Source organism: Macaca mulatta, chromosome 8 (genome assembly GCF_049350105.2).
Source record: "Macaca mulatta isolate MMU2019108-1 chromosome 8, T2T-MMU8v2.0, whole genome shotgun sequence".
NCBI classification, from domain to species: domain Eukaryota; kingdom Metazoa; phylum Chordata; class Mammalia; order Primates; family Cercopithecidae; genus Macaca; species Macaca mulatta.
The window spans coordinates 7,463,454-7,479,580 of record NC_133413.1 but is presented as its reverse complement, the minus strand read 5'-3'; the positions used below and the strand labels follow the sequence as shown (position 1 = coordinate 7,479,580).

The window sequence follows — 16,127 nt, the reverse complement described above, 5'->3', positions numbered from 1 at the left end:
TTTCAGAAAACATGGCCTGTATGACCATGTATGAACTTAAACTTGTTGAGTCTCTTTTTTACTCTTCCTGATTGGAGCTCTGGGCTGGTCTGGCTTCTCTGGCCTCCTATGCAGTGTTTCCTAGTCCTCTTCCTCTCAGTGAGTCCTTCCAGAATTTGGCTTTTCTTTAGGGGGTCTCAGCTGCAATGCCAGTGACTTTTCACTTCCTCATCTGCTTCCTCATCTGCTGATCCTGTGTGACATTAAAACCCAAGTTTGTGCTCCCCAAGAGCCTGCTCTGCCCTACCCGGCAGCGGCCGGGCCCCGGGACCCAGACTCAGCATCCCGGCTGGCTCTCTCTTGACTCCCACCGACTGGGGATTTCCATTCTTTATTAGGAGTTCTGCACTGCTTTTAGAAGGAAGCTTGTGACATTTCCGTCAGTATCTGTAGGTCTGTTGTGCAGAAGGGTGTTTAGGTTTAGGTCATTATATCCACTCCATGCTTTTTCGAACATTGAGACCATTGTGTTTATTTTTCTTTTCTCTTTCCATTCTCTCCAAACAGAAACTGTACTTCTCGATATGATTCCCTCTAAGTAGAGAAAGGTTCACACAAGGAAGCAATGACAAGAAAAGCACAAACATGAATGTTCCCTTTATCTGCAATTAAGTCACTACTTGTTATGTGAAATAAAGTAACAAGTTATTAATGGCAGAATTATAGAAGTGGAAGGCAGATGAGTGGTTGCCAGGAGTTAAGGAAGGGACAGAAGCTGGTGGGTTCTGTGGTTATAAAAGGGCCTCAGGACAGAACCTTCTGGTCACGGAGCTGCTGTGTCTTCCTTACGGTGGTGGTTACACGAGTTTACATACTAAACAGACAAACATTCGCACAGACCTCAAATACACGGATGCCTGGAGAAGTTATACCAGGCTCCCGGTTGGCATAGATGTACTTTTATTTTTATTTATTTTTTATTTTTTGAGATGGAGTCTCCTTCTGTCACCCAGGGTGGAGTGCAGTGGTGCAATCTTGGCTCACTGCAACCTCTGCCTCCTGGGTTCAAGCGATTCTCCTGCCTCAGCCTCCTTAGATGTACTTTTAAACCCAGTTATCTAAAAAAGGGTCTTGCTGGCCAGGCGCGGTGGCTCATGCCTGTAATCCCAGGACTTTGGGAGGCTGAGGCGGGCAGATCACAAAGGTCAGGATATCGAGACCATCCTGGCTAACACGGTGAAACCCCGTCTCTACTAAAAATACAAAAAATTAGCTGGGCATGGTGGCTGGTGCCTGTAGTCCCAGCTACTCCGGAGGCTGAGGCAGGAGAATGGCATGAACCCGGGAGGTGGAGCTTGCAGTGAGCTGAGATCGTGCCACTGCAATCCAGCCTGGGCGACAGAGCGAGTCTCAAAAACAAACAAACAAACAAACAAACAAAAAACAGGGGTCTTGTCCCAGATGCCAAGAGCGAGTTCTTGGATCTCACATGGGAAAGAATTCAGGGCAAGTCGCAGAGTAAAGTTAAAACTGCTTATTAGAAACTATTACAGAGTAGGGTGTCCTCGAAAAGCAAGGAGCACCTTAAACGTAACGCTTGCCTATATAGCATATTAAGGCAAAGAAGAGTGTAATTTATTACAAAGATTTGTGATCAGCTTGCAACAGGCTATTAATAGTTATTTTCTTGTGCAACTATTGATTTCAGCAAGAATTTATGAATGTGTTGTTGTTATCTCTAAAGCGAACCCTATTCTTAAACTAGGAATGCTTTTTGTTCTTCAAATACCAGGACATTTCCGTAAGTTTTAGTTCTTTACGTAGGTAGTCAACCTGTTCCCTCAACTATAAACATTTTGTGACGGAGAGTGCTCAACCCCCAGGGAATGTCCCCCAGCAGGTTTGGCTTTATCCAGCCTTTATTCAGGATGGAGTCACCCTGGTTAGGACGCCTCTGACCATTCCGATGTTCTCATAATCAGTGCCCAATACCTTGATAAGAATCTCACAAGGTATTTGCAACACTGTAAAAAATAGCAATTTGGTTTAACAAGACATTATATCTTGTGCAGAAGTAAATGAAATATACATTTATAATATCCTATCGAGTATTCTAACTCCCTGCTACTGAAACTGCATCAACATCACTGGAGAGCTTGTAGAATACAACCTTTGCAGTGAGCCATGAGCATGCCACTGTACTCCAGCCGGGTAACAGAGGGAGACCTATCTTGAAAGAAAGAAGAGAGAGAGAGAGGAGAGAGAGAAGGAAGGAGGAGAGGGGAGGAGAGGGGAGGGGAGGGGAGGGGAGAGAAATGCAGCCTTTCTAGCCCCAGATGTACTGAAGTAGAATCTACCAGTTAACAATATCCCCAGGTGATCTGCATTTGTATTAAAGTTTGAGATGCATTTGTCCAAATCCTTTATTAAATTGGTATGCTTAGATTTTTCTCATATAATCTTCAAATGAAATTATAAGGGGCATGATTATAAACAATTATCTAGCAATGATATCTCTTAAGTCCTTAGATGGCATTTCCAAAAACATGAGATAACATTTACTGTAATTCAAGGTGAAAAATGTTTCATCAAAGACTGTGCCAATGTCTGCCCAAAATAATGGGAGCAGCTACAAGGAACACAAAGACGCTCTCAGGGACTGTCAAAGGAAGTCTCATTTGTGACATCTCTGCAATGTGCTGCGTTTCACTTTCGAAGACGTTTTCCGAGTTTGACCAAAGTTCTCCGTCGTGCATAGACCATTTCGGTTTGGGACATCTTGGGTGCACAGAGAGGAAGCCTTGTGGGTCAGGAGTTCTGGTATTGCGATTCTTTGCATGAGTTACTGCTCATGGGTGGCATGACTTTCGAGGTCTCGGCTTCTTTGTCAGTGATAGGAGAGACTGAGCCAGACCAGCAGGTTTCAGGCAATCTCAGAAGTATCTACAAAGGCACTGTGCAGCTTACCCTTGTACAGAGAAAGATGAGATCCTTGGGTGAGGATCTGAAACCCTCGTGTGACCACCTCCCACGCCAGCTTAATGAGAGCAGTCCTGATACCATGTTTTTACCTATTGTATTGCTTTGTGCATCCTCATTTGAACAAAGGATGTTGCTATTGAAAGAAGGCTGAGAACAAATGTCTATTAAGGAAGGTCTCATGGAAATACTTTGATTCTAAGTTTAAGGACCATGTAGTTACCCTGAAGTCAATGGGACACAGAACACATATAGCACTGAGGATAGTGACCTCAGTAAACATTGCAAGATTGATCATTAATTGTCATCTGTAGGATGCAGTAAATTCCTCTTCAAAGTTTAGCCTGTTCATGTCTTTTAAAATTTAAGAGGGAGAAAATTGTTAAGTACAATGAGTTCTCTGAGTTCCTCTCCAAAGAACCAATGTGTCAGGATGTTCGGCTGTTCTTTGTTCTCCACTTTAAAGTTTAACTTTCTCGTTCTTTACGTCTGTTTGCCCCTAGTTTCAGTAAACAACTCCCTCCTAGCCTCTATCACCTGCTCTGTCCTTAGTCACCTGTTCTGTCCTTAGTCACCTGTTCTGTCCTTAGTCACCTGTTCTGTGCCTAGTCATCCATAGTCACCTGCTCTGTCCTTAGTCATCCATAGTCACCTGCTCTGTCCTTAGTCATCCTTAGTCATCTGCTCTGTCCTTAGTCACCTGTTTTGTCTTTAGTCACCTGCTCTGGTCTTAGTCATTCTTAGTCACCTGCTCTGTCCTTAGTCACCTTTAGTCACCTGTTCTATCCTTAGTCATTGTTAGTCACCTGCTCTGTCCTTAGTCACCTACTCTATCCTTAGTCAACCTTAGTCATCTGCTCTGTCCTTAGTCACCTGTTCTGTCCTTAGTCATCCATAGTCACCTGTTGTGTCCTTAGTCACCCTTAGTCACCTGTTTGGTCGTTAGTCACCTGCTCTGTCCTTGGTCACCTGTTCTGTCCTTAGTCATCCTTAGTAACCTGTTCTGTCCTTAGTCATCCTTAGTCACCTGTTCTGTCCTTAGTCACCTGCTCTGTCCTTAGTCATCCTTAGTCACCTGCTCTATCCTTAATCACCTGTTCTGTCCTTAGTCACCTGCTCTGTCCTTAGTCATCCTTAGTTACCTATTCTGTGCTTAGTCACCTGCTCTGTCCTTAGTCGCCTGTTCTGTCCTTAGTCACCTGCTCTGTCCTTAGTCATCCTTAGTCACCTATTCTGTGCTTAGTCACCTGCTCTGTCCTTAGTCATCCTTAGTCACCTGTTCTGTCCTTAGTCATCCTTAGTCACCTGTTCTGTAACCGTCCTGCCACTCTGGCTCGCACCCCTGCTCTCTTTAAAATAGCCAATCGGAATTAGCGTAGACTGTGCAGTCCAACCCTAGTAAATAGGGGAAAGATATAGCAGTAGGGCTAGCTGTGTTAGGAATAAGGCCCCCTTCCCCTCCCTTGTCCAGTGTGCTCTTGCCATTGTTCCATCTGTGAGATGCACACTTCTATAAAGGTAAATTGCCTTGCTGAGAAAACTTTTGCCTGAGTGCTAATTTCAGTTGGTGGCACCGAGCATTTACTTCCAACATCATCCCATCCAACAGCCTCACAGTTGCCCTGTTATGGCTGAACGAGCTTGTCCTATAGGCCTGGGGAGCATGAACAGATTCCAGAGTGAGACTGCCAGTGCCGAAATGAGACTGTTAGTAGTTTTTATTTATTCCACTTTTGTTCTAGGTTTCACTGAGGAAACGCTGGTTTCAGGGTGCTGCTCAGATTCCCCTGGGCTGTTAATCTGCGTATTACTTTCTGTCTGATGGGTCCTCTGGGTAGCTGACACTGACATGGAGTTCAAAGAGTAAGAGATGACCAAGGGTGACTCCTGGGAAAAATAAAAGGGAGTAGAAGCAGGCTGAGATATGGAAAACCTTCCCGCCACTGTGGAGGTCTGACAGCTTAGACCACATTACAGGTCACATGTGGGCTCGGCTAACTCCACAGGGAGTTCTAGGGTGAGGAGCCTCATGTTGGGCTGAATCAGCCAGGCCCCTGTGCCTTTCTGTGCCCACTTCTTGGCTGGGGACTGCCAAGAAAGAGCATGGCGTTAACTTGAAAGCCGAGGTTGATCTTAAATGAACTACCAGATGCAGGTTGGAGAGTGTTAGCTACCTGCACTCATCGCTGTGGAAGAGATAGTTCTTTCTCTAAGGGAGATCTGAGAGCTACTGCCCTGGGGCTGCCATGTAGCTCTCGCTCTCTCTCTTTTTTTAAAAAATAGCTTTATTGATGTATAATTCACATGCCTTAAAGCTTACACATTAAAAGTGTACTGTTCAGTGATTTTAGCAAATGTATACAGTTGTGTAACCAAAATCACAATCCAGTTTTAGAATGTTTCCATCATCCCAAAATGTTTGCTCCCTCTTCCCACTCCCATCCCCAGCTGCAGGAGACCATGAATCTGTTTCGTGCCTCTACAGTTTTACGGTTTGTAGAAATGGTATTTAAATGGAATCATACAATCTGTAGTCTTTTGTGTCTGACTTCTTTTACTTGTGTTTCTGAGGTTCATTCATGTTGTTGCACGTGTTAGTAGTCTGTTGCTTTTTAGAAGTGTGCTGAGTAGCATTCCATGATGTGGGTATACATTTTGTTTGTCTACTTTTCAGGTGATGGGCTAATTTCTGGTTATTATGAATAATGTTGCTATGAACGTTTGTATACAAGACCTTGTGCAGATCCATGTTTTCATGTATTTTGGTTACATACCTAAGAGTGAAATTGCTGGGTCATATGGTAATGGAATGTTCACTTTTTTAAGCAACTGCCAAATGGTGTTTCAAAGTGGCTGTATCATTTTGCAGTCATGCCAGCAATGTAGGAAACTACATATCGTAGTTTCTCCATATCCTGGTCAGATTTTGGAATTATCAGTCTTATTGTTTGCAGTCATTCTAGTGGGTGTGTAATAGGTATTTCATTGTGCCTTTAATTTGTATTTCCCTAGTGACTAATAATATTGGCCATTTTAATGTGCTTATTTGTATATCTTCTTGCGTGAATTGTCTTCAGCTTTCTCTTTATCCTTTTATTAATGAGTTATGAGTTCTTTACATGGTGTGGGTACAAGTCCTTTATTAGATATATGGTTTGCAAGTATTTTTTCATAGTCTGTGGCTTGTCTTTTCATTGTTTTTTATGGTTTCTTCAGAAGAGCAAAACTTAAAATTTTGACGAAGTCCAACTTATTTTTTTAATGAATTGTGCCTTTAGTGTGATATCTAAGAAATCTTTGCCTAACCTAAGGTCAGAATGATTTCCTGCTGTGCTTTCTTCTGTACATTTTATTTTTTACATTAGGTCAATGATTCTCGACTGGAAACAGTTTTGCTCTCCGGGGCACATTTAGGAATATCTAGAGACGTAGATTGTCACAACCGGGTATGTGTCGGGGGAGGGGTGCCACTGGCATCTAATAGGCAGAGGCCAGGATACAGCTAAACATCCTACAGTGCACAGGACAGCTCTCCACAGCAAAGAATTATCCACCCCCACAAACGCCAACAGTGTTGAGGTTGAGAAACCCTGACTTAGTCCATGTTTAGCTAATGTTTGTGCATGGTGTGAGGTAAGGATCCTAGTGCTTTTGTTTTCCCTTCTGCCAGCACCATTTGTTGAAAAGAATATGCTACTATACTGAATTGCCTCGGCAGCTTTGTTCAAAGTCAATGGGCCATAAATATGAAGATTTATACCTGAATTCTCTATTCTGTTATTTGATTTACATGTCTATTCTTTTGCCAATATAATACTTTTGTTGTTGTTGTTGTTGTTTTTGAGATGGACTCTCCTAGGTTCAAGCTATTCTCCTGCTTCAGCCTCCTGAGTAATGGAGATTACAGGTGCATGCCACCATGCCTGGCTAGTTTTTTGTATTTCTAGTAGAGATGAGGTTTCACCAAGTTGGCCAGGCTGGTCTTAAACTCCTGACCTCAAGTGATTCACCCACCTCAGCCTCCCAAAGAGCTGGGATTACAGGTGTGAGCCACGGTGCCTGGCTGATACTTTGTGATTATTGTAGTTTTATAGACAGTTTTGGAATCAGGTTCTATAAATCCTCCAACTTTGCTCTTAAAAAAATTATTTTGTCTACTAGAGGTTCTTTGCATTTTCATAAAAAATTTAGCATCAGCTTTTCAAATTCTACAAAAAAGCCACCTGAGATTTTAATGGATTGCATTGAATCTATACATCAATTTGAGAACTACCATCTTAACAATATTGCGTCGTCTAATCCATGAACTTTGTATATTTCACTATTTAAATCTTTAACTTCTTTCAGCAGTGTTTTACGGGTTTCAGTATACAGATGTTACACTTCTGTTGCCAAGTCTATTCCTATTTTGTTTATTTTTAGATGCAATTTTAAATGGAATCATGGTCTTAATTTCATTTTGAATTGCTTATTGACTATATATAAATACAATTCTGTTAGTTTTGTATATTAACTTTGCATATTGCAATCTTGCTAAACTTGTTATAAGTTCTTGTAGGGTTTTTTTTTTTCATTCCTTACAATTTCTATATATAGTGTCTTATATTCTTGAGAATAAAGTCTTTTATTTCTTCACGTCCAATCTGTATAGCTTTAATTTCCTTTTATTGCCTTCTCTGGGTAGAATCTTTAATACAACGTTGAATAAAAGTGGTGAGAGCCATAAGCCTTTAAAAAAAATTAAAAAGAATTCAGAATCCTGAGAACCTCTAGTCCTATATGTTTTGAGTAAGGCTTTGCAGACCCACAGTAAGCTACTAATAGGATTGTTGGAAGGGTAAAATGAAGTACAACATGTAATATGCTTAGAGTAATGTCTAGCAACAGTTAGTCCTCATAAAATATTAGCTTTCAGAAAGAGAATCTTGACTGGCCGCTGGCAGGCCAGCATCAGGGATCAGAACTTAACATTGAGGACTGAGGCCTGGGTGGGCAGAGGCTGGGCTGGCTCCATGGCTGATGTGGTGGGTGATGGAAGTTGTCTGTGGCTTGTCCCCAGCATGAGTCAGCAGAATGTTTGTCAGCCTCCTCAGGGATTTCTGGTGCTGTGGGAGCGCTCCCAAGCCAGGATGCTTGTGGTTATAGAGAAATGTAATGTGAAGCGAGTGGACTCAGGAATGACGCATTGTATTGAAGTTCAATTGCTGTTAGAGGATGAGTATCATGAGGGGATGATTTGGGTGTATACAATATTTTAAAACCAAGAGAAAACCCTTCATGATTTCCAGTTTCTATGGTTTTCTATAGAATGCCAATTTCCGTAGAACGCACTGCTACGTCCCTTCTCAAAGGTTCATTCTAGAAGTTGATCTGTTGTATCTGTTGAGGGACTTGAAATTGGAGGTAGGGACAACAGCTGAGATGAGCAACAGATAGATAACCTGGAGTGGGACCAGCACCACAATGAGGGCTCAGTGGCACCTCCGACCTCGCTGGGACTCAGCATCTCGTTTATGGTTCTCCTTGTAGAGATCCTTTGTGTCCTTGGTTACATGTGCTCCTAGGTATTTCATTCCATGGCTATTGGAAATGGGATTGCGTTCTTGATTTGGTGCTCAGCTTGAATGTTATTGTGTATGGAAATGCTGGTTTTTGTACATGGATTTTCTATCCTGAAACTTTACTGAAGTCGTTTATTGGTTCCAGGAGCCTTTTGGCAGTCTTTAGGGTTTTCTAGGTATAGAATCATATTGGCAGTGAAGAGAGACAGTTTGACTTCTTTTCCTATTTGGATGCCTTTTATGGCTTATTCTTGCCTGATCACTCTGGCTAGGACTTCCTAGCATTTCATTTGTTTAGAAGGTGACAGACACATCGGTGTTTCTTATTCATTTATTTATTTGAGATGGAGAGTTGCTCTGTCGTCCAGGCTGGAGTGCAGTGGAGCAATCTTGATTCACTGCAACCTCAGCTTACCACAACCTCCGCCTTCTGGGTTCAAGCGATTCTCCTGCCTCGGCCTCCTGAGGAGCTGGGACCACAGGTGTGCGCCACCACACCCAGCTGATTTTTGTATTTTTAGTAGAGATAGGGTTTTGCCACGTTGGCCAGGCTGGTCTCGAACTCCTGACCTCAATTATCTGTCCACCTCGGCCTCCTAAAGGGCGGGGATTACAGGTGTGAGCCGCCGTGCTCAGCCACAAATCGGTGTTTCTATGAATCAGCCCCAGCTGCCAATTTCCTCTCGAGGACAGCAGGCAAGATGTGGCCAATGGACGTTGTGATCCCTTGTTGGTGATGCTTTGTTCACCATAAAGCAGGCTTTCAGAAGTAAGACAGTCAGATGGCACCAATCATCCTGTATAACACCCCCCATACCTATCTCCTTTCATTACTTTAAGAGAGGAATCTCCGCTAAAGTCACCTTACTGTCAAATGTCTTTCCTACCTAACAGGTAATGTATTAATAAAGATCTTTGACTCTAAGCCAAGAAACTTTCAGAGCTCTCTAGTTGTTCTCAGTAATAAAATAATGTCAATGAATTTCCATTCTTTATTTGGCAGTACCGTGTTCTAATGACAAAGGTTCTGTGACCTTTCAATTATGATCATTACTAAGATACAAAGACTGGAATTCTATAGAAGAGGTCTGACAGATTACCTGAGGTCAGGCATTTGAGACCAGCCTCGCCAACATGGTGAAACCCCGTCTCTACTAAAAATACAAAAATTAGCAGGGCATGGTGGCCCATGCCTGTAGTCCCAGCTACTTGGGAGGCTGAGGCAGGAGAATCGCTTGAACCCGCGAGGTGGAGGTTGCAGTAAGCCGAGATTGTGCCATTGAACTCCAGCCTGGGAATCAGAGCAAGAATCCATCTCAAAAAAAAAAAAAAAAAAAAAAAAAAAGGCCCGAAGCTTCTCTGAAACACAAATTCAGTCATCAGAAAGTCACCTGAGAGTTCTTAAGCACCACAACGCGTGGCAAACATGATATCAAAAGTCATCTTGTATACGCCAGTTCCTTCTCTTCACAATTGTTTCTCACTTGAACATCCAAAGACGGTTTTGCCAGCTGTGCAGTCACCACAGGCCAGTGAGGTCACTGTCATTGTGGCAATAGGTAGTTTTCAGAGGCACAGACCTTGTGCTGGCTGATGGAATCTAGAGAGAGAGGGAAAAGCAGTTTAGCATTCATAATAGCTACATGAAACTATATTTAAAAACAAATGGTCAAGAGCTGTGTTGTCCATAGGCCCCCCATCCACAGAGCACACATAACTTTTTAAATTAACATGAAACAAAATTCAATACAACGAAACATTCAGGTCTCAGTCACACTGGCCAGTCCCATTAGATGCAGGACACAGATGACGCTTCCATCGTGGCCGAACACTCGGTGGGCAGGGTGGGAAGCCTGCCAGTCTGTGACACAGGAGTTCTCTAATCTTAGCTCACCACTTCCAATACTCTCGGCATAAGGCAGAGGATAAAGAAATACATAAATGAGTTTAAACTGTGACACCAACAGTGAGAGGTGGGCCGTGCCATCCTATCTACCCAGCATAGGTATTTTTTATGGAATACCAAGTGAATAAGCATACTTCCTAAAACTCAGTTCTTCATGGCTCAAATTAAAGGAGCTCTACAGTCCCATCAGTTTGAAACTCGACTATTTTACGAAAATTACAAGTTGCACCTGGTCCAGGATAGCGCTGCAGGTGCAGCTGAAGGATCAGCACAAGTGATCCTGGCAGCTGGCGGAAACGACCCCTCCCTCTTTCCTCCGTCCTGGCCAGTGTCCTGCACTGCGTTCTACTCCTACTGTTAGAAAAAAAAGGAATGAAGTCCACTGTCAGCATGATTGGATGATAAGGTAGATTAAATCAATCAACTGCAATTAAAGAATCACAATGATTGTGTGATTATAGAATTACAATTACAGAGTTATATTTGAAGGAACTTAAGAAGTCACACAGAAGAGTGATAGAAGGTGGAAAGCTATACTGGTGGTATGGTACAAAAAAGAAAAAATGGGTTTATTCTATAAATATTTCTTAAATGGAAGAAAAAAAATGACTTATCTTAGTTACAGCTCAAGATAGTGTCCCAGAATGTAACTGTTGTCTTCTCAATATAAATGTGCCTCTACCCAGGAGGCCTGGGCCAGTGAGGGACTCTCAGGTGAATTTCAGAAGGGAGGAACACTAACATTTGTGATAGCTTATATATATAAGAAATGATACAGTTAATAACATTGTGTATAACAATTATTATTAGTACTAGGCATACTACTCTCCACAACAGTGAAGCAGGTATTATCATGATTCACATTTTTTTCTCTTTTTGAGATAGGATCTTGCTCTGTCACCCAGGTTAGAGTGCATTGGTGCAAACGTGGCTCCCTGCAGCCTTAGTCTCCTGAACTCAGGTGATCCTCCAGCCTCAGCTTCCCAGGTAGCCAGGACTACAGGTGTGCACCACCACACCCAGTTAATTTTTGGATTTTTTGTAGAGCTAATGTCTCACTTTGTTACCCAGGCTGGTCTCAAACTCCTGGGCTCAAGCAATCCTCCTGCCTCAGTCCTCCAAAGTGCTGGGATTACAGGCATAACACACCACACCTGGCTTGACTTTTCTTATGCAAACTTTTGCCGTGTATAAGTTTCAATTTCTTATGTATTCAAATTATATCAACACTTTTTCTATTGCATCTGGCTTTTGAGTCATAGGTAGGTGGAAGCCTTTCCCGATACTCAGGTTATAAGTCATTCAGCCACATCTGTATGTTCTTCCAGGCTGTGAAAATTCTCTGGATTCAATTTTTACACTTAGTTTTCTGACTAGGTGTCAGTTTTGAAAAACCAGAAAAAAAAATGCAGAAAAAATGATGCTCTTTGCAAATTCATCTAAAAATTCAGTATAATCCCCAAATTTCAAACTTTTAAAAAAGAAAAGGACACGTTTATTCTAAAGTTTATGGGAAAGAAAAAAAAATGCATAGGAAAATGATTTTAAAAAAGAAATGAGAAAAAATTTGACATACCAGATATCAAAACAGTCTGTATAATTACAGCAGTAAAATAGAAGTTAGCACGGAATAGACAAACAGATCAATGGACGAGAATAACCAGAAACACGCCCACACCATGTGGGAATGTAAGAGAGGACTCACAGGGGCATTATAAGTCAATGTCAATAAATGAGTTATTACAAACGACATGGTCCCCTCACATTATATAATAAGTGAAATGCAGATGCATTAAAGGTCTAAATATTTTTTAAAACTATAAATAGAATAACATGAGATTATTTCTAAAGCTCAGAGGGTGAGGAAGACCTTTCTAAGCAAAACCACTAAGTGTATGTGCCATGGAGGAAAAGAGGTGTTTAATTTTATAAAAAATAATAGTTAAAAATTAAAAACTTGGTAATACTTAAGTCACCATCAGCACAGTTAAAGAGACAGAATTTTGTAACATTTACAGCAAAAGTTTAATGTCCGTATTACATAAGCATGGCTGTTAAACAGGGTGAAAAAGATAAATAACCTAATTTCAAAAGAGGCAAGGGATCAGGACAGGCAATTCATGAATGATAAATCTCCTAAGATACTCAGAGTCATTAGGAATTTAGTAGCCAGGGAATTACAAATTAATGAGATCTATTTTTTTTTAACTAATCAGATCACCCAACATTGAAACTATGGGTTATGTCCAGTATTGGACATAGGAATTTATAGGACATAGGAAATAGGACTTTATATACTGTTAGTGATAGTGTAAATTGGTACAGCCTTGTGTATCAGAATGTAAGTACACATATCCTAGGGTACAGTAATTCCACTGCTTTGAATCTATTTTACAGAAATCTTCATGTGCCCAGGCTTGGGCTAGAATAACTGTAGCTCAAGAAAATCTCTTAAAATTGAATTCAGATTGTTCAATTAGAAAACACACACACACACACACACACACACACACACACACGAGTTTAAAATAGCAGAAGTCAGCCGTGTGGCAGGGTTCATGCCTGTAGTCCCACCTACTTGGGAGGCTGAGGTGGGAGGACTGCTTGAGCCCAGGAGTTTGAGGCCAGTCTGGGCAACACAGTGACATCCTGTTTCTAAAATAAATAAATAAATATTTAAATAAATAAATAAATACAATAGCAGAATAAAAATAACAGAAAGACATTAATTTATTAACATAAATTAATTACCATACCTCCCAATGATTAAAAAGAATGAAGTAGCTGTATATGTGTTAAGCTGGAAGGATCTTCCAGACATAGGGTTAAATAAAAACTCATGAAAAAACATGTGACTCTCCAATTTATATAAAAACAAATCCCTAAACAATATCTACATTTATATACATTTATTTCTATGTAAATATGCTTTTTGTTTTTTTTAAACAGACAGGATCTTGATCCATTGCCCAGACTTGAGTGTAGTGGTATGATCATGGCTTCCTGCAGCCTGGAATTCCTGGCCTCAAGTGATCCTCCCACCTTGGCCTCCTGAGTAGCTAGGACTACAGGCATGTGCCACGACACCAGGCTACTTAAAAAAAATTTTTTTTGTAGGGACAGGATCTTTCTGTGTTGCCAAGGCTGGTCTCAAACTTCTGGCATCAAGCAATCCACTCACCTTGGCCTCCCAAAGTTTTAGGATTATAGGTGTGAGTCACTGGACCTGACCATAATATGTTTACATTCATAAATACGTTTTTAAAAGAAATCTAGAAGATACACTTCCATCTTTATTGTAGTTACTTTAAGGAAGGGTTGTAAGACTGGGGGACCCTGTGTACTTCTCTTCTGTTTGAGTTCTTTGACTATGAAATCAAACATCACTCCATCCACCCATCTACCCATCTACCCATCCATCCATCCACCCACCCATCCACCCATCCACACATGTATCCTTCCATCCACATGTTTATCGTGGTGGGGATAAAGACTGCCTGAAGTATTGATCTTTAAACAGAGACAAGATAGAAGAGAAGCCTACATGTAACCTCACAACAAAGTCTATACCTTACACCTCTCATGGCCTGCTCTAGGACGTGCTGCCTGAGAAATTACACTGGACTTCTGAGCAGTGGCCTTGAGGTGCACACGGGGCTGTGACTGAGTGTGTGGTCAGCAGTCTGGGAGGTCTGAAGTGCATCTGACCACTGAACAAGGGCCGACAGCTCCAGGGTCATGTCCAGGGAGCCCCTCACAGCCCCACGTTCCTAACTAAACACACACAGGAAAAATGATTTCTATCCAAGTTTATTTGGCATCTGAAGATAGCCATATCCCCAAATTCCAATGTCACTTCATAGGAATAATCCTCAAACATCCCATAAAATGTGGCCATAGGACAGATGTTAGAGTAATGCCAGTCCTGGCCGGTGGAGACAGGGATGAGTAGGAAGTTGAACTGCCCTTGAGCAGCTCTGTGAAATTTAAATTAAAAAAAAAAAAAAAAAAAAAGTTTTTTTCTTTTTCTTTTTTTTTTTAAAGCAACAGTATTTAGCAGTTCTTGGCAGGCATTTACGCACAAGCTAAAGTTTACTAGCCACGCCTCTGTGTGGTCTTATGGGTAGGATACAGAATCAACATGCTACCAAAATTAATTTTTTATAGTACGGTGGGCAAGTCACTTTATTTAACTAAAACTGCGATTGCCAGCATCCAAGTGTGGTTAATGGTACGGTGTGCAGAAGTCCAAGAGCGCATGGGACCCATGTGAGCTTTAGCTTTGCTTATCAAAATAAGTAAGCATGTTAGGGCTGGGAGATCTAGCCAGACCTCTACTCTGGTAAGGAATCGCCCAGCTCCCTCACTGTGGGACGGTGGTCACCCAGCCTCTGCAGCTTCATGGCTTAAGGCAGCCCTTGGCAGTAGAGCCCAGCAGGTCACACATGTTCCTAGAGTCGTTTCTCACAATGAGCCCAGAGCTGCCTGCTGTGTCATTTTCATCTGCTCATATCGCATCTCCTCTTTCACACAGCCGTCCTGGAGGCACTGCTTCTGCAGACTGAATACCACCACTCCTTCCGTGATTCTCCCGGGTCCTGACTTCTAGATGCCTCGCTCTGGAAGCTCAGAACTCAAGACTAGGTGCCACCTTTGATTCTTCTTTCTCTAATATGCCACATCCAAGCTATCAACAAGTGCAACTGGCTTTGAAATGTATATTTAAAATCTGACAACTGCACAACAACTCCATCGATATGTCCCTGGTCCTAACTCCCATCAGTAATCACCCAAACCACTGCAAAGGTCCAAGATTGCTTTATCTGCTTCCATTAAAAAACATTTGTCAGCACTTTGAGAGGCCAAGTTGGGAGGATCCCTTGAGCCCAGGAGTTCAAAACCAGCCTGGGCAACATTGGGAGACTCTGTATCCATTAAAACAAACACAAACACAAACAGAGTAAACAAACATATACCAGAGCCTATTCCTCCCACTTAAAATCCTTCTGCGACTTCCATTTACCTCAGAACAAAACCCAAACTTCTTGCTGTTGTCTGTTAAGGTGTCAGTGGTCTGGAATGGTCCAGCTGAAGCTGCCTGCTTCTCCAGCTTCATTTCCTATCGCTTTGTCTTCTCTCCCTTCATTTCAGCCACGCTAAACTTACCACTTCTCTTGACGTCTTAGCCCTTACTGTTCCTGGAAGGACCAGTCCCATAGACCTACAAGAGTCCATCCTTCTCTTCATCATCTGGGCCTCACCTCAAATGCCACTCACCTGCAAGGGGCCTACCTTACTCCTACTTTCCATACTCACCTGGTTTTCTTCATTGCATTTACCACCATAAGGATTTTTAAAGAAACTGTTTGTTGCCTGTCTTCTCCCTTAAATGTTAAGTCCCACAGGGGCAAAGGCTGTCAACTGCTGTACCTGCAGTGCCTAGAATATGCTCGGCATATGACAAGTGTGTAGGAAATATCTACCGGGTAAATGAATGAATGACCTGATACCATGTGGCTGTTTTGTAGCTCAGTCTAATAATACAGCAGTTCTCAACGTATTTTTTCTGCTCTGCTGTTTTACTGGAGACATTCACATCGCTGATACTTCTCTAGGACATCCTAAGAATGTGCCACAGACAAGAAGGTCTACCGTTTACGTGTGACTCCCAGCACACCAACTTCTGTTTCCCATCCAGGAAA

At 42.0% G+C, this 16,127-nt stretch overlaps 1 protein-coding gene and 2 long non-coding RNA genes across 3 annotated transcripts in view; 1 reads left to right on the top strand and 2 right to left on the bottom strand.

Annotated features, from left to right (window-relative positions):
• Positions 1–16,127, top strand: part of LOC106999658 (uncharacterized) — a 100,565-nt gene that overhangs the window by 53,632 nt on the left and 30,806 nt on the right. The gene's annotated exons all lie outside the window — the stretch shown is intronic.
• LOC144330592 (uncharacterized) lies at positions 2,385–4,406 on the bottom strand. The gene is made up of 2 exons (XR_013396869.1): positions 4,158–4,406; positions 2,385–4,119 (listed from the first exon to the last, which is right to left on the bottom strand). It is a non-coding gene; the product is annotated as an uncharacterized LOC144330592 (long non-coding RNA).
• Positions 10,064–16,127, bottom strand: part of MCPH1 (microcephalin 1) — a 236,674-nt gene continuing 230,610 nt past the window's right edge. The window contains 1 exon segment of the mRNA NM_001318176.1: positions 10,064–10,119. Coding sequence (NP_001305105.1) covers positions 10,064–10,119 — 56 coding nt within the window.